The sequence below is a fragment of the Meleagris gallopavo genome, chromosome 4 (assembly GCF_905368555.1).
Source record: "Meleagris gallopavo chromosome 4, MGAL_WU_HG_1.1, whole genome shotgun sequence".
Lineage (NCBI taxonomy): Eukaryota > Metazoa > Chordata > Aves > Galliformes > Phasianidae > Meleagris > Meleagris gallopavo.
Genome location: NC_139407.1, coordinates 14,530,684 through 14,544,868, shown reverse-complemented (window position 1 = coordinate 14,544,868; position 14,185 = coordinate 14,530,684). Strand labels below are relative to the sequence as shown.

Sequence of the window (14,185 nt, the reverse complement as noted above, 5' to 3'; positions counted from 1 at the left end):
AAGTGCACAAAGCAAGGTTTGGGAGGAGCCTCAAATAAATCACTGCAGTAATTCCTTATTGTTTCATTTCTGTGTGATCAACTGGCCTAAGTTCGCTGTACCTCCTAAGACTCCTCGTCTACTTTCTTTGCACTGAACATCACTAGCTGAAAAGGAGGCTAGAGTTATGTTTGCAGAGAAAAATACACGATTAATGCTGCATGGATTGCTAGCTAGGCAAAGTTTAAACTCTGTGAAAATTCCCTTGTGAAATAGGAAGTAACAGAGAAGATCATGTGGCCAGATTCTGATCTGGTTGAAGCAGATACAACTTGGTGGTTATGAAGACACATATATTAGGGCTTAACTACATCAGGACTGCAGCTACCCGAAGGTGATTAGCTGCTTCTCACACCTCTTATCACCTCTTTCCACCACTGACCCCCCCTTAAAATTCTTCTCAAGCTTGCCAGCTTTGAGACAAAACAAAAACATAAAACCCACACAAGCTCTCATTGCTCACCCATTTCTTTGAATTCTTCATTGGCAAGTTGCAGCCATGCTACATCCACATCACTGAGGTCGTAGCGGCACACACTGTCAGCTAATGTGCGAATATCAACATAACCCAGCTCTGGAGGCTTCGTGCCTGATGAAGAAATATACTTCCGGGGACGTGTAAATGTGACAGCTTTTGTCTCAGACACAATCCTAAAACGAAGAGACAAGCACATACTAGGTAGAAACGGGTCTTTCAGCATCCCACCTGAAGAATTCAGAATGCCTCATTCTAAGTGGCTAACAATCAACAGCAATCTTCTAAGTGTATCTTGCACCACTGAGAAGGGAACAAAAAACAGAACATACGAATTTTATAAGGGATTTGCAATATTATTAGAAATTAACAGGAGTTGATTAGAAACCCATTTTGTTACCAGAACTATAAATACAATGAAAACTCTGGAGACAGAACTCGGCTACTCTTACCTGAAATTCATGCTCCTTTAAAGCTAGGGTAGATGCTGTATTTATGTAGTAGTGGTTGCCATATACGTGTATTAAACTATTTTAGGACTTTAAAATCTATTTGCTATCTACCAACCAACTACAAATAAAGACATTAATTTTCATGGTATATTGCTTCTGGGTGTTTGGGATGTGTGTGTAGCTACAGCATTGCCATCTTTTTGAAATTCAGAAGAACTTTACCCAGAGAATCAGCAATTCGCAACAGCTTTCCCTTCACTTACCCAAGCAGATCCAACCTCTGGCATCCTGGCTCTGCATTTCCTCTTTCACAGTCACTAATCCCATGCTGCACCAAACACTTTTCTGCAAGTATTAATCAGTAGCCACTGAAACCTATCTCCCCTCATGGTCTGGAGGCTCCAGTTGACCAACAAGTAAAACATGAGAGTGTATCTGAGCTGCAAGCCAACTGAAATTTTGCTTAACAGCAAGTATTGGCTCTGGAGACAGGAAAATACCTACAGCATTTAACTTACTTTACGTCAGATTCTAGAAATACTGCAATTTCACAAAGTCAGGAACTGTAAGCAAAAATGCAATTTGCTAAGGACAGCAGCTGTTCTCCCAGCAAGCTGAAGATTTGCCTCCAAACTTCCAGGCAACTCTGTCAGTTCAGCCACAACGTGGTCCTCCCAGTAGAGGATGCTGCACCTTCCCTAAGTTACATGCACATACCAAAATTAATTCCTCATGCAGCACTGGTACTGAGAACCTCTTCTGTGTTCCAGTCCTACATGAGTGATGGCAACAAGGTGCAGTCAGAGCTTTCTGCTGACAAAAGCCTAAGCTTCACAGCAAGGAGGATGTCCTTTTGCTCCTCTATTTTGCTCCCAGCTGTGGCCCTTAAAGTAGAAAGATCTCCTGATCTGTGATCAGTCTAACTGCACATACAGATCTCTGTGAACTCTCTACCTATTTCAGTCTCCTGCACAGCCCTAATTCTTCCCCCCACCTAGTTTAATTCAGATAATAAATCTGAGAAATCATAGACAAGAGCTGCATGCTGAATTCTGAGCTTCTATGGTGCAGAAGGGATTTGTGGCAGAGTAAGAACCTGAATGATTTTGCCAGGCTAACAGCATTGCCAGGGCTCTCCCCGGTTATACTTTGCAGTATTAAAATATTACAAGCTACTACATCTGATGGACAATTTATATTAAACTAGGTACTGCTCATTGAATCTTCTGTACCATAAATTCCTTCCTGAGTACCTCTCTACACCAAAATTACAACCTCTGGGCAGCATGCTGCACGTACCGACTAGATGACACTATAGTGGCACAAAAGAAATAAGCAAAGGTAATTTGGCCTTAAAACAGACCACCCTCATCTCTTTATTTTTGTGGCAGAAAGAACTAGAAAAGTTGTGACATACCTAAAAGGACACTGAAATGAATCTTCTGTCTCAGCACAAGCTTACACTGAAGCCCCACACGGTCTCGCTTCTCTCACCACCCTGACCAAGCTCTCTATGCTGTATTTTTCTTCCGTTCTACACCAGCTACTATTTGACTACTACTGACCCAATGTATAGTAACCTCAACCCTCCCTCCCACAGTTATGCACGGAACAGTTCCAGGACTCCAGCATTACTATGGCAGGGTTTCCTAAATATGTTGTGAGAGGACAAACAGGATAATTCTGAGGCATCAGAAGGCTGCTGTGCAGCAGGTATTCACCAACACAAGCATTCAAGACAGTTCAGCACCAAAAAAAAAAAAAAAAAAAAAAAAAAAAGTGGTGCCTTCCATCTAGCATCAAACTTCTGGGAACCCTTTTTTCCTCTCCCCTTTCCAGAGCACACTCTGTTGGCCCTTCACAGAGAGTGGCTCCCTCTTCAGTGAGCACCTGGACCTGACAGAACCACTAAACTACCTCCTCAAATGTAAGGCAGATATAGGTTGGTGAACACCTGGGAAGGTCTCCTTTTAATAAAGCCCACTGTTCTCCTGGCCTCCCTGCAGGCTTGGAAAATGCTTCTAAGAAAATACAGTGAGAACGTGAGCAGCTTGTACAAAGTGTGGACATGTATGCAGGTAGTGGGTGAGGTCAGTGTGGAGCATGGGGCAAGTGGGGGGGAGAGGGGCTAAATGCTGCTGTGCCCTGAAGTACATAGCAGATGGGGAAGTTCTGAGTTCTCCTCTCAGTACTGAGCTCTCCTCAGAGCCCCAGGCCTGATCCTTCAGAAGGTGGAAGAAGGAAAGGGTTCATTTGTTATGCAGACAGGTTTTCTTTACTGTACAGACCTGGTGGAACTGGGCAATGGCCTACATATAGGTTTGTGTGGAGAATGCAGAAAATACTAACAAATGTTCCTGTAGTTCCGCTACTCCAATGCTAAAGCTGGTAGATAAAGCCTTAATAGAAGTTTACTCCATATTACTCCGTAAGATTTTTTTGATGCATGTCAGAGACTGCTCTGGCCCTGTTGGCACTGCTGTGTCATTTAGAAACGCCTCATGCACCAGACTGGACTTACTCAGAGATCTAGCTTGCAGAAACGGCAATAATCCTTTCCTCACTTCTAACTCCTGTCCTAACTAAGCATAGAACAGACAGATGGCCGCAAAATGCTCCTGCCCTTACAAGTGGACTGTTTCACTTGAAAAAGAAAACATCTAAGCGTAACAAGGGAAAGTAAATATGGATTTCTTGGACAAGAGCAGGAAAATCTCACGTTAACATATTGTTACGTGCACATCTGGATGATTCTTACAACAACTATAATGAACAACAATGTTCTAAGTTAGTTAAAATGACCCAAAAATAAACAAAACAACAAGAAAAATGCTGTATTTTCTCTAGCCCTTAAATTTGGTTTGCCTAATTGTACCTTGAAAAGAAACCTATGGCTTGGAAGTAAGCACAGGACACATCATACGAGAAATTCCCAGCAATGCTGAATGAGATCAAGCCTGAGTTTAAAACTGGGAAGTATTTTTAAGGCTCTGTCATCACCCTTCATCCTAACATCAGGCCAAAAATGATTCTCTGACATAAATATTTCAACACATTGGCAGAAGAGACCAATTCTTGACTGCTGTGACCATTCAAAAAGCTGAGACACGTTGCTCTTCCTTGCTAGACAATGTGGAACAAAGCTCAAGAAGCCAAGGCAACAGAGACATAAGCTGCTAGCATAAATATGTATTTGTTTTCATTCCTCCAAACTATACCTGGCTACTGGTTCTGGGATGGTCCCTGGGCTAACTGGCACCTGCACTCCCTTTTCCCACTCCTGCCTCCAGGGGTCTGCCAGCACATAGTATTCATCAGGGTTCAGCTGGAAGGAGTCATGTAACTTCATGGCAGTGATCAGGTCCGTTCTGAACACCTGCAAAGAGAGTGACCAAGACAGAAAAAGAGACACTGACATTTGATATTTACACTCTATGATTCACAGCTCCAGGGTAACCATGGAGCACAGCGCATAACAAGGTCACTGTATCAAAAGTCAACGAACCCCTCCCACTGCAGGACAGAAGTTTAGCTTCACCGCAGAAAAAAGGTGCAAATGATTTCAGTTACTTTCTCTATGAATCCTGGTGTTCCCCCCACACATGATGCTGAATGATGCTACCCAAGTTGACCTCCCTCTTGGCTATAGTAAATACCACAGGAGCTTTTAGTCTTAGATCAGCAGCATAATGAAGACTCACTTCTGCTCAAAGTACTTCTTAAAAAAAAAAACCACCACCACCACAACTGTTGGAGCTCTGACTAATCCAAAGGCATTCTAGAAATTCCCTGTGATAGAAATCAAGGCATGACTCTACCACGACCAGATACAAGAGGAAATTCTACCAAGATGACTCTTGCCATTATTTAAGTGACTCTTGCCACATACCCTTGCCAGCATTTAAAATAATAACCCAGAAGATAAACAAAATAATCCCAGATTTGAATTCTGGTGGTAGCTTGATGTTCACCAGACGTGCTTGTTATTCTGTCAGTTACAGACACCTCTGCACCAAAGCTGTCATTTTACTTCGCCTTTGCAAAAGCATCCACCTCTAAACCCAACAGTACCTTGGCCAACTTCTGGGTTAGCAGTCATCTGCAAGCAGTGATGCCACTTTCCACAAGCCACAGAGTCAAATCAAAGAGATCCGCTCTCCTGTAGCTTCAGCCAAACTAGTTTGCCACTGCTTGTCAGCACTTCAGAAAGCAAATATGTTATCACAGGCATCAGAACTGCAAGTCTGTATTTGTCTGTCCATCTTCCAGCTCTTCCCACCCTGCTCTCCCTGCAAGGCAAGGCTGCTGTCAATGACAGCAACAGCACTCAGCACTCCTTACCTCCACAGCACTGTAAGTTTCTACTACGAAATGTTGCATTTGAAGGAAAGGATTAAAAAGCAACCAAGGGACAAAAAAATGAGCACCACTGGGACAACAAGACAGTAGGCATCTATCCAGCCCCACACTGCACAGTTATAAAAGGAAAGTACTCCTGGACTCTCTTATGGGACTGCTAACAGAGCAAAGTGACAACCTCCTGGGCCTCCAAGCAGTCCAAAACCAACAGTGGTTTTACATTAATTCCAACCAACTGCTGCATATGGCTGAGTAAGTGCCTCACCTACACAGCATGCTGATTAGACAGGCCTCCCAAGGACAGCAACTTCTGTCATACACTAGTCACACATCTGAAATCTCAACAGATTACCTAGTAGGGGAAGTATTTTAGAGGAACAACAAACCAGATGGCAAGTCATACTTTCAAGACTATTTACAAGTATGATTTTCCTTACAATGCAGCCTATCTTAACACCTCTTCTCCTTCCCAATAGTCATGCACTCCCCACTTCTCTCTCAGTACACTTCTGCTCTGCTTTTATCATTAAAAAAGTAGGAAAATAACATTTTTCTCACCATTTCTCTTGACATGGTCAAAAAGCCTGCCATCCTTAAAAGTAAACACTAGTATTACTGTATGAAGGAAGAGGTAAGTGCAGGTAATGAAGTAAACCAAGTGTTTAAAACACAAGTCCTATGAGGCTGTAATCAAGAAATGAAAAATCATCTGCAAAGCTAACAGTCTCACATAATGAGCATGCACAGCTGGTCAGGGGATCCTGCACCTCAAAGTTATTTGAATAAACACCATCAAATGAACGCAAGAGTAAAAAATATAAAACGGGGTGCAAAACTTGCCCAATCCAAGAGGCAAAGCAACCCGAGCTCTCAGATAAATTTCTGACGAAGCTCTCTCAAGAGAGTTGCTAACACAGTACTTGACAGCCAAGAATCTCCTTCCCAAGACAGTGGCCCTGTAACACCATTCCTTCTGCTCTAATTTCTGATGAAATCAGACTGCCTGGAGCAAAGCAGAGCTCACTGGAGCACTTGGCTCTCAGCAGCACAGAACACTTCAAAGCTAAAGGGTGAAATTCTGGCCATACTAAAGTCAGTGGGAATTTTGCCGTCAACTTCAATGAGACCACGATTTCACCCAGGAAGTTTAGCAAGCATCACCTTTCTGCCAGCACACTTACCATTAAAACAGCGTGCTGTGGCAAAGCAGGGGAAGAGAGGGTGAAACGGCTGTGAAACTGAGCTAGCATATGAAAAAATTTATGAAACAAGTATATGGAAGTCCACCCAGACTACGAGAAAACAGCACAAAACTGCAAAGATAATGACAAGAAACACAAGGAAGGGGAGAGGAGAAACAGGATTACAGACACACAAAAACAACAGCAAGATCTCTGGTTATCTGAAATAATTTCTTGATAGTTTTTCGTGGATTAGTTCTCAAAAATGAGCCTAAGTTCATGTACAAAAGATAATTAAGGAAAGCAAGCCAACTGGCACCTCTGGTGAATTTCCAGAGCTCTGCACATTCACAAAAATAAAGAAGCTGTTAACTGTCAGCAATAAAAAAAATAAAAATCAAATAAAAATCAAAATGAAATGAAGATCGAAAGCCAACTAACACAATGAGGAATGAAGGAGATTCTTCCTCTGAAGTTTCTTCTCCTGGATTTTGCTAGTGTTGCAGGGAGATTAACAGAGCATGTTTCTTTACACCAACCACTTGCTAATGAATCAAAAGTACTTGTTACCAGGCCAGTAAGTTGAATTGAGAAATCCTGTCTCCTAAATCTAATGCTTTCTTTGCAGCCTCTGCAGAGTTTGCAATGCAGTATTTGCCTGAAGATAGGGAGACACAGCATGAATTGGATCCCAGTTATGTGTTACTAATGGTTAATCTATCCGAGAAAGTTAAAAACCATTTTTATTTCCCTTGATCCGACTTCCTAAAAGCACGATGGAAGACAAAACTATCAGGAAGCAGACTTGACAAGCACATTAACAATGATCACATATCAAAACCCAATACCCACTATAAAACAAGTGCACCTAAGATTAACTTTCACTGTCAGTTATGATGCCCAAAATACTAGAGGACTCTACAGCTATGTTGAATGGATGTCAGACTATGCCAAAATTCTCTGACAGAAACTAGTGCTGGCAGCTGAGCTCTGTGATCTCCTGGCCAGAAATAAAAAGGCAAAGGAGGGGGCACTAAGTGCCAGTTGAAACGGAGCAGCAAGAAAATAAAGCACAATTCAGAAGACAAGGATCCACGTCAAGAACACACATGCACTTGGTATTTGGTAGGTGCAACAAAACAGCAATCATATTCCAGAAATACCTCAGAAGGTTTTCTGTCTTCTTGTCTGGAACATGAAGACCTCCGACGGTGCGATCTGGAATGCTGGGACCAGGTGGACAGACCTAGAATACAGAAAAGATCATTTGCAGACATTGCTGCCAGCTTCCTTGCTCTCAGCACACCCAACTAGGCCTATTTACTCCAGTAGGATTATCTGAGTAAGGTAAACCAGAGCTGGGCTTCTAGGATAAATCTGAAAAAGACTCTTTCAAAATGAACCAGAAAATAGAAGCTGCTCAATCTTCAACTTCTGTTGTTACTTCTCTGTCATACTATCTCTACTAATGTATTTATGGGCTGCACTGTACTTACAGCCTTTCACCCAGCATTTGAACACGGCCATCTTGTATCATGCTTCTGAGCATCAATCAACTTTCTGCAGGCTAATAATACCTAATGAGGTGGTCTGTTCATAGCCTGAGATGTAATCGTTGAGTTTATTGTATTCACATTCTAATTACCTATACTGGTTATCCAGTTCTACCTAGAGCAAGGCTTTTCAAAATAGAAATTGACATGCCACATCAGTATAGCCACCAAAAACAAGCTGCTCTCTCTCCTTCTAAGCCTATCTCTCAGTGTGGTTGGACGATTTTTGTCTGCAGAATTATCCATTACGTTCCAAACAAATTATAACTTTTTGCCTTGAAATTTTGTGACAGAGTTTCTGTCAGCTTTCACAAATATTCTAACAGGAAGAAAGGAAGAAAGTACACTCCATTGACAAGGCAGACACCAGAGTTTATCTGTAACTGCAAAAATAAACTCATTTTAATTTCGCAAGATTTATAGGTACAGCAGGTATTTTCCACTGCCAGTTATACAGCAGTAGCAAAACAAACAAACAAAAACAAAAACAAAACAAAAAAATCACCAATAAATTCTTCTTGGGAGAAGAAATTAAGGACTTGTAACAATGCCTATGATGAGTGGGAAGCCGGGAACTACATGGGGAACTCTGAAGGCTGAACTTCGCAACTCTAGGTATTAATAGCAGACAAATAAAGCAAGATCAATTCAAAAACCTTCCCACACTGCTCATCTCTTCTCTGCCTGTGCGCAGAAACACTATGAGTAGGAAGTTAAGTTTGCAGCTCATAAAACCAGCATCACCCTGCAAAATCCTCTCAGCGATCTGCTGGACCTCTTCGAAAGATGGACTGCTCAGGCTGCAATAAGCTCTCTCCCCAAGGCTTTCACTTCAAAGACACCATTAAGTCATCAGAAGAATTCATGACGTTGTAGTTGTGCTTTTGTCATCCTTGTTCAGTTAGTAATACATTAAAGAATCTGCCCCATTAAAATCCACTCCAAAACCGAGCAGTGAATAACACCTGTTTCACAGAATTTGCATAATGGTCGAAACTGAATCAGCAACCCGCTACGAAAACTTATTTTCTGAGGTCAGAACACACACACAAAAATTCGTTTCGATAAACGTCAGTGTTTCAAAACAAAAGCTGATGGTTTGAAAAGTTTCTGAAGTGCCGCAATCACTTTTCCTAGTGCCTATGTTTTACAGTTATTAAAAAAAATACAGAAGCTTCAGCACTGTGATTCCCAGGAAATGCACACACCTCTTTCATGCCATGTAGAAACTGCCATCTCTATTTCTTTACTGGGTCATCTGATGACAGACATCAAAACAGAGTCTTGGATATCTATTTCCTATTTTGGACGCAATACACGTGGGTTAGCACTGGATTAATTAACTATTGGATGCAATGCGAAGAGTCAAATGTTACCACTTCTGAATTTAAAGAACTTTTGTGTGTTTTTTTGTTGTTTTTTTTTGTTTGTTTGTTTTAGAGCGACATGAAAGCACACTATGTAAAACTTCCATGTGTAAAGGACATATGGAGGGGAGTCAACTCTTTACAAGGGTAGGTAACAGCAGGACAAGGGGAAATGGTTTTCAGTTGAAGGACGGAAGATTTAGGTTGGATATCAGGGGGAATTTTTTTTTATTTTTTATTTTATTATTATTTTTTTTTTAAACAGAAGGAGTGGTGAGGTGCTGGAACAGGCTGCCCAGAGAGGTTGTGGATACCCCGTCCCTGGAGGTGTTCAAGGCCAGGCTGGATGGGGCACTGGGCAGCCTGGTCTAGTTTTAAATGGGGAGGTTGGTGGCCCTGCATGCGGCAGGGGGGTTGGAGATTCATGATCCTCCAGGTCCCTTCCAACCCAAGTTATTCTATGATTCTATGAAGGGACAACTCAAGTGCAGCCAGTCTTCCTCAGGACATACATTATAATGAGTATTTTATCCACCTTAATAACTTCCTACACTGAGAAAGGGAAGAAAGTGGGGTTTTTTTGTTTTGTTTTTTTACACAGTTCTGCAATAGCTGTCTCCTTAAACATAACACTGGTGAATGCACAGTGAAAACGTGGTATTTTAGCAGCTTACTAAAGAGACTGTTGTGTTTTCTGAGCAGTGTAAACTGACCATACATAATAATACGAGGAAAAAGTGGAAGAATTTCTCATGGGACTGAAATTTTACTACTTGCTGAGCCCTGTAACTGTAGCTAACAGGTAACCTTTGGCAAGAGCTTCACTTCAATAGGGAAAACATTTACTCACTGAATAAACAAAGCCCAGCTGTAAGGCATGCATTCACAGATTCACAGAACTACCACTGGACAAAAAAAGCACACGAAATTAAAGGAGCCAGTCAAATCACAGAAAAATATTCAGTCTGTGACAGTAAGAAATTTAACTACTTACAGAATCTTGAAGAAAAGCTTCAGCTGTGCTTCTGCTACATTTAAAGCAAAATACCAATGCCCTTCACAGTACCAAGACACAACACTGAACTACCCAAGGCTGCTTCCATCAAGGAGCAACACACCCGCTCCAAATGTATCAACAGAAGTGAAGGAGGAAAATGGAGGATGTGGTTTGACTTTGCAGAGTTATGTCCATATCCTGGTAAATAACCCAGAAGAGGGACTTCACTGAAAGGCAAAGTTAACAGGCAATTACCGCCACTTCAGTGATTAATGATCTGATATTTCTGTCTACGTACATGAAGTAAGAACCATTCCTGGATTATATGGAAGGAAGAATCAGCTGTGGTCAAAACATAGGATTCAGAACAGCTCTTCTGTACTATAAAAGCACATGAACTTAATTGAGTATTTTAGAAAGATTCCAGACACTTTTCAGCAAGTTTATCCTCAAGCAGTTAATAAAAAGGACTATTATTCATCAGCAGCTTTCTGAACTCTAGGATCACTAAGGCTAGAAAAACCTCTAAGACTCAAGACAGAGTTAAACCGTGTTTTAGTAAAACAACAAAACAACAGCAGAAACAATAGATGTCTGAACTGCTGTAAGTTTGAAGATGTAAAACCTTGGTAAAGTAACTGAATACCTCACGGGGAAAACGAGTTCTACAGCAGATGGAAGATTAATGAGATGTTAGAGAGAACCACCACCACCAAATGCTGTGTGAGTAACAGTGAATATGAAAAATAGTCAACCACAAAGCACAGAGCTAAATAAACATATCTGAATGATGCAATGCTATCATCATAAGAAATTAAGTACAAAAGGTCTCTTATTAAGTGTCTATCCTTTCACATGATTGGGAAAGTTAAGGATGAACATAGTAGCCTAGCTAGCATCACTGCTCTAGGGGATACACCAAGCTCATCTCAATTCTTCTAATTAAGATCTCTTCAGATGGGTTAGATGTTCATCACCAACAATAAAGAGATGAGGCTTACACCTCTCAACATGACTCGGTTTTCCCGTCACTTTTATTCACTCGAAGACAAAGTAACTCCCAAACCCTCAAACAACTTAATGAGATACAATTCACAGCAAGAGAGGCAAAGCTCTAACACACTGATGGTACTAGAAAGGAGACTTCCAGGGTATTACATACGGCTTAGTCTGTTTTTATAATACCGCTACAGGGTATAAAACACATGCACCTCCTGACAGTAAAAGAAAGCGATCAAGGACTGTGAATCCTTCTGCAGCATTTGTGAAGAGCACACATATCCCAAAAGGGAAAAAAAAAAAAAAAAAAAAAAAAGACATGAATTCTAACTGCATCAATTTGCTAAATGATCTGTCAAAAACGTTTTGAGTCCAAGAAAGACCATCAAACCAGAAAATTCATTTGAACTAATAAAACAATTCTAACACCCTCAGGGAGTTCTAGCCCACAACTAATACACTACTCAGCATGAGCAGAAAAGGCTTAACTATTATGTATCATGCACAAGGCTGTTGTAAAGCCACCTGCAAAGCACCCAGCTGTGCCCCTACGGAATTACCTGCTGCTGCAGCTTCTGAACACTTCAAAAGCTCAGATCACCCTGTGTCTGAAAGCACTTCTCCCACTGTAAATACACTCCTGCTCCATCATTACACCACACAGCGCAACAGAGCAAAACACCTCTGGCATGGATGCCTGTCTGGCTGTCACTTCTGCTTAACACTGGCATTTCCAGATTCCTATATCCCTTCTCAGCTCACTGAGACAAAGTAGGTGCTGCTGCCAACTGTCAGAGCTGCAGTCTGAAGAGAAAATATAGATGCTCACAGCCTTCTCATTTAGTGCCTGGCCCACAACTGCTTACAAGAAGGCTTCATGTCATTTAGACATAACTCTGCATGTCTAGATCGGAATTCCAGCACAAAGAAAACACAAACAGATTGACAGCAGTCTTCCATTATACTGGGTATACGAAGAGCTGTCTGTGCACCTATCTTCAGATCTTATCACTGAGAACACAGAACATACACAAACACAGCCTAAGACATCATTTTATCAAGCCAAATTCCCCTTCTCATGTTTCCCTTGCTATAGGACTGGCCCACCCATTGCCCTTATGTTTGTATATAATACTATACTATTATGCAATAATCCCATTCAAGATCAAAAGAGGAAAAGCAACTGCCTTTTACTTGTCATTACTGACACTAGTGAAAAAAAATAATGTTACTTGACAGCTATCCAATTGCAGGTGCTGAATGATGCGTGGATCCCTACAATCTCTGCAGCTTTACAACACTGCTGCTCAATTGCTCAGTACCAGACACACGCAGTGAGCAGCCTTTGCAGCACACTGCCACAGCAGTTCAATACAAGCTCCCTTCTGTCATCGCTTTTCTCAGTGGCATACATTTGAGTTTTATAACCTCAAAGGACATGAGACCACAGAGACACACGTCATCATTCCAACTTACTCTTCATCAGTCTATCTTACTCTTTTAAATCACTGGACCTAAGTGCCGTGTTAGCACCCTAGCCCAAGACTCCCCATTACAGCGTTGTTCTACCATAGGAGTGTATGAACTTTTATCATCAATTTCACTACAGATAACTGAAGTCGATTTCAGCATCTCCCAAGGTAGCGTTCACAGGCTGACAACATTATGTTGTTGAGACTTACAATCCAAGGCAGTTAGGTACTCTCAGTACTAGCAGTCTTGTAAAGAAACACATGCCTTTCCAAAACCTATGATGATCAGGATGTGAAAGTCCCCTCCTCAGATAGTGTTCTGTGATTCTGAATAGCCTATCAACCCAGGTAAATCTTTCCAATCAAAGTGCAACTTCATCACTAACCATCTATCCCAGCAAGCCTAGTCATGAACTAAGCAGTAAGTTCTGACCCTCTGTCACCACTCCAAAAGCCACACCCTCCTACATTGCTCTGTTCAAATGTTAGTGCTACAACTGCCTTATACCCATTGTTTAAACGCCATCCCTAATCTAGCAATCCATTCAACTGAAGAACAAGGAATGCTGTGCTTGCTTCCAAAGTGCTGCACAACACTGTTAAGTAACTGCCACACAAACAATGATGTATGCACCTAAGATTACGTTTTCAGCAGCGCTTGTGATGGCAGTTTGGGAAGCATCCCAAACAACATGAGTCCAGTGGGGGTGAAAAGCCCCTTTTTACCAAAGATTCCAGTCACTGAGTTAAAGCAGTGGATATTGGCAAGATGTTTGCATTTAAAGTAATCTTAGTTTAGCAATGAGAGCATGAGGGTACATCTAAATCACAGAACTATATTTCATAATCCTTAAATATTAAATCTTTCTTTTCTCAGAAGTGACGTGACTGACATATTACAAAGCCTAGAAGTACTTTCCATCTGCAAGCCTATTCAGTCCTTGTTTCAGACATCTGTTAAAGTTGCTGCAATACATTACCTGGAAAGGGACAGAAACTAACAAGTTGCCAAAAGTAAATAAACGATACCAAAAAAGATCTTAAATCCTTCCCCAAGCATCTCCCAAAACTATTCCTCTTGTTTGTACTCAGGCAAAAGTTCAAAATCCTGAAATATGCCTGGAGCCATTTTTTGTTCAATTCTATTCCATGGATAAGATGTTCAAATGTGACCTATAATTTCAGAAAATGGAATCTCCGAGAACACACTGAGATACCCAGGGACTGACTGCAGCACCGAGGTGCACAACTCTGACATCTTTTGCTCACTGTCTCAAATACGATATTTTGG

At 41.4% G+C, this 14,185-nt stretch overlaps 1 protein-coding gene across 14 annotated transcripts in view; it reads right to left on the bottom strand.

Annotated features, from left to right (window-relative positions):
* Positions 1-14,185, bottom strand: part of JADE1 (jade family PHD finger 1) — a 147,775-nt gene that overhangs the window by 18,283 nt on the left and 115,307 nt on the right. For all 14 annotated transcript variants that reach the window (XM_019614533.3, XM_085221835.1, XM_019614531.3 and 11 more), the window contains 3 exons: positions 7,670-7,752; positions 4,185-4,342; positions 503-690 (listed from right to left, as the gene is read on the bottom strand). In XM_019614533.3, the coding sequence (XP_019470078.2) occupies positions 503-690; positions 4,185-4,342; positions 7,670-7,752 (429 nt within the window). The remainder of the gene's footprint in view (positions 1-502; positions 691-4,184; positions 4,343-7,669; positions 7,753-14,185) is intronic.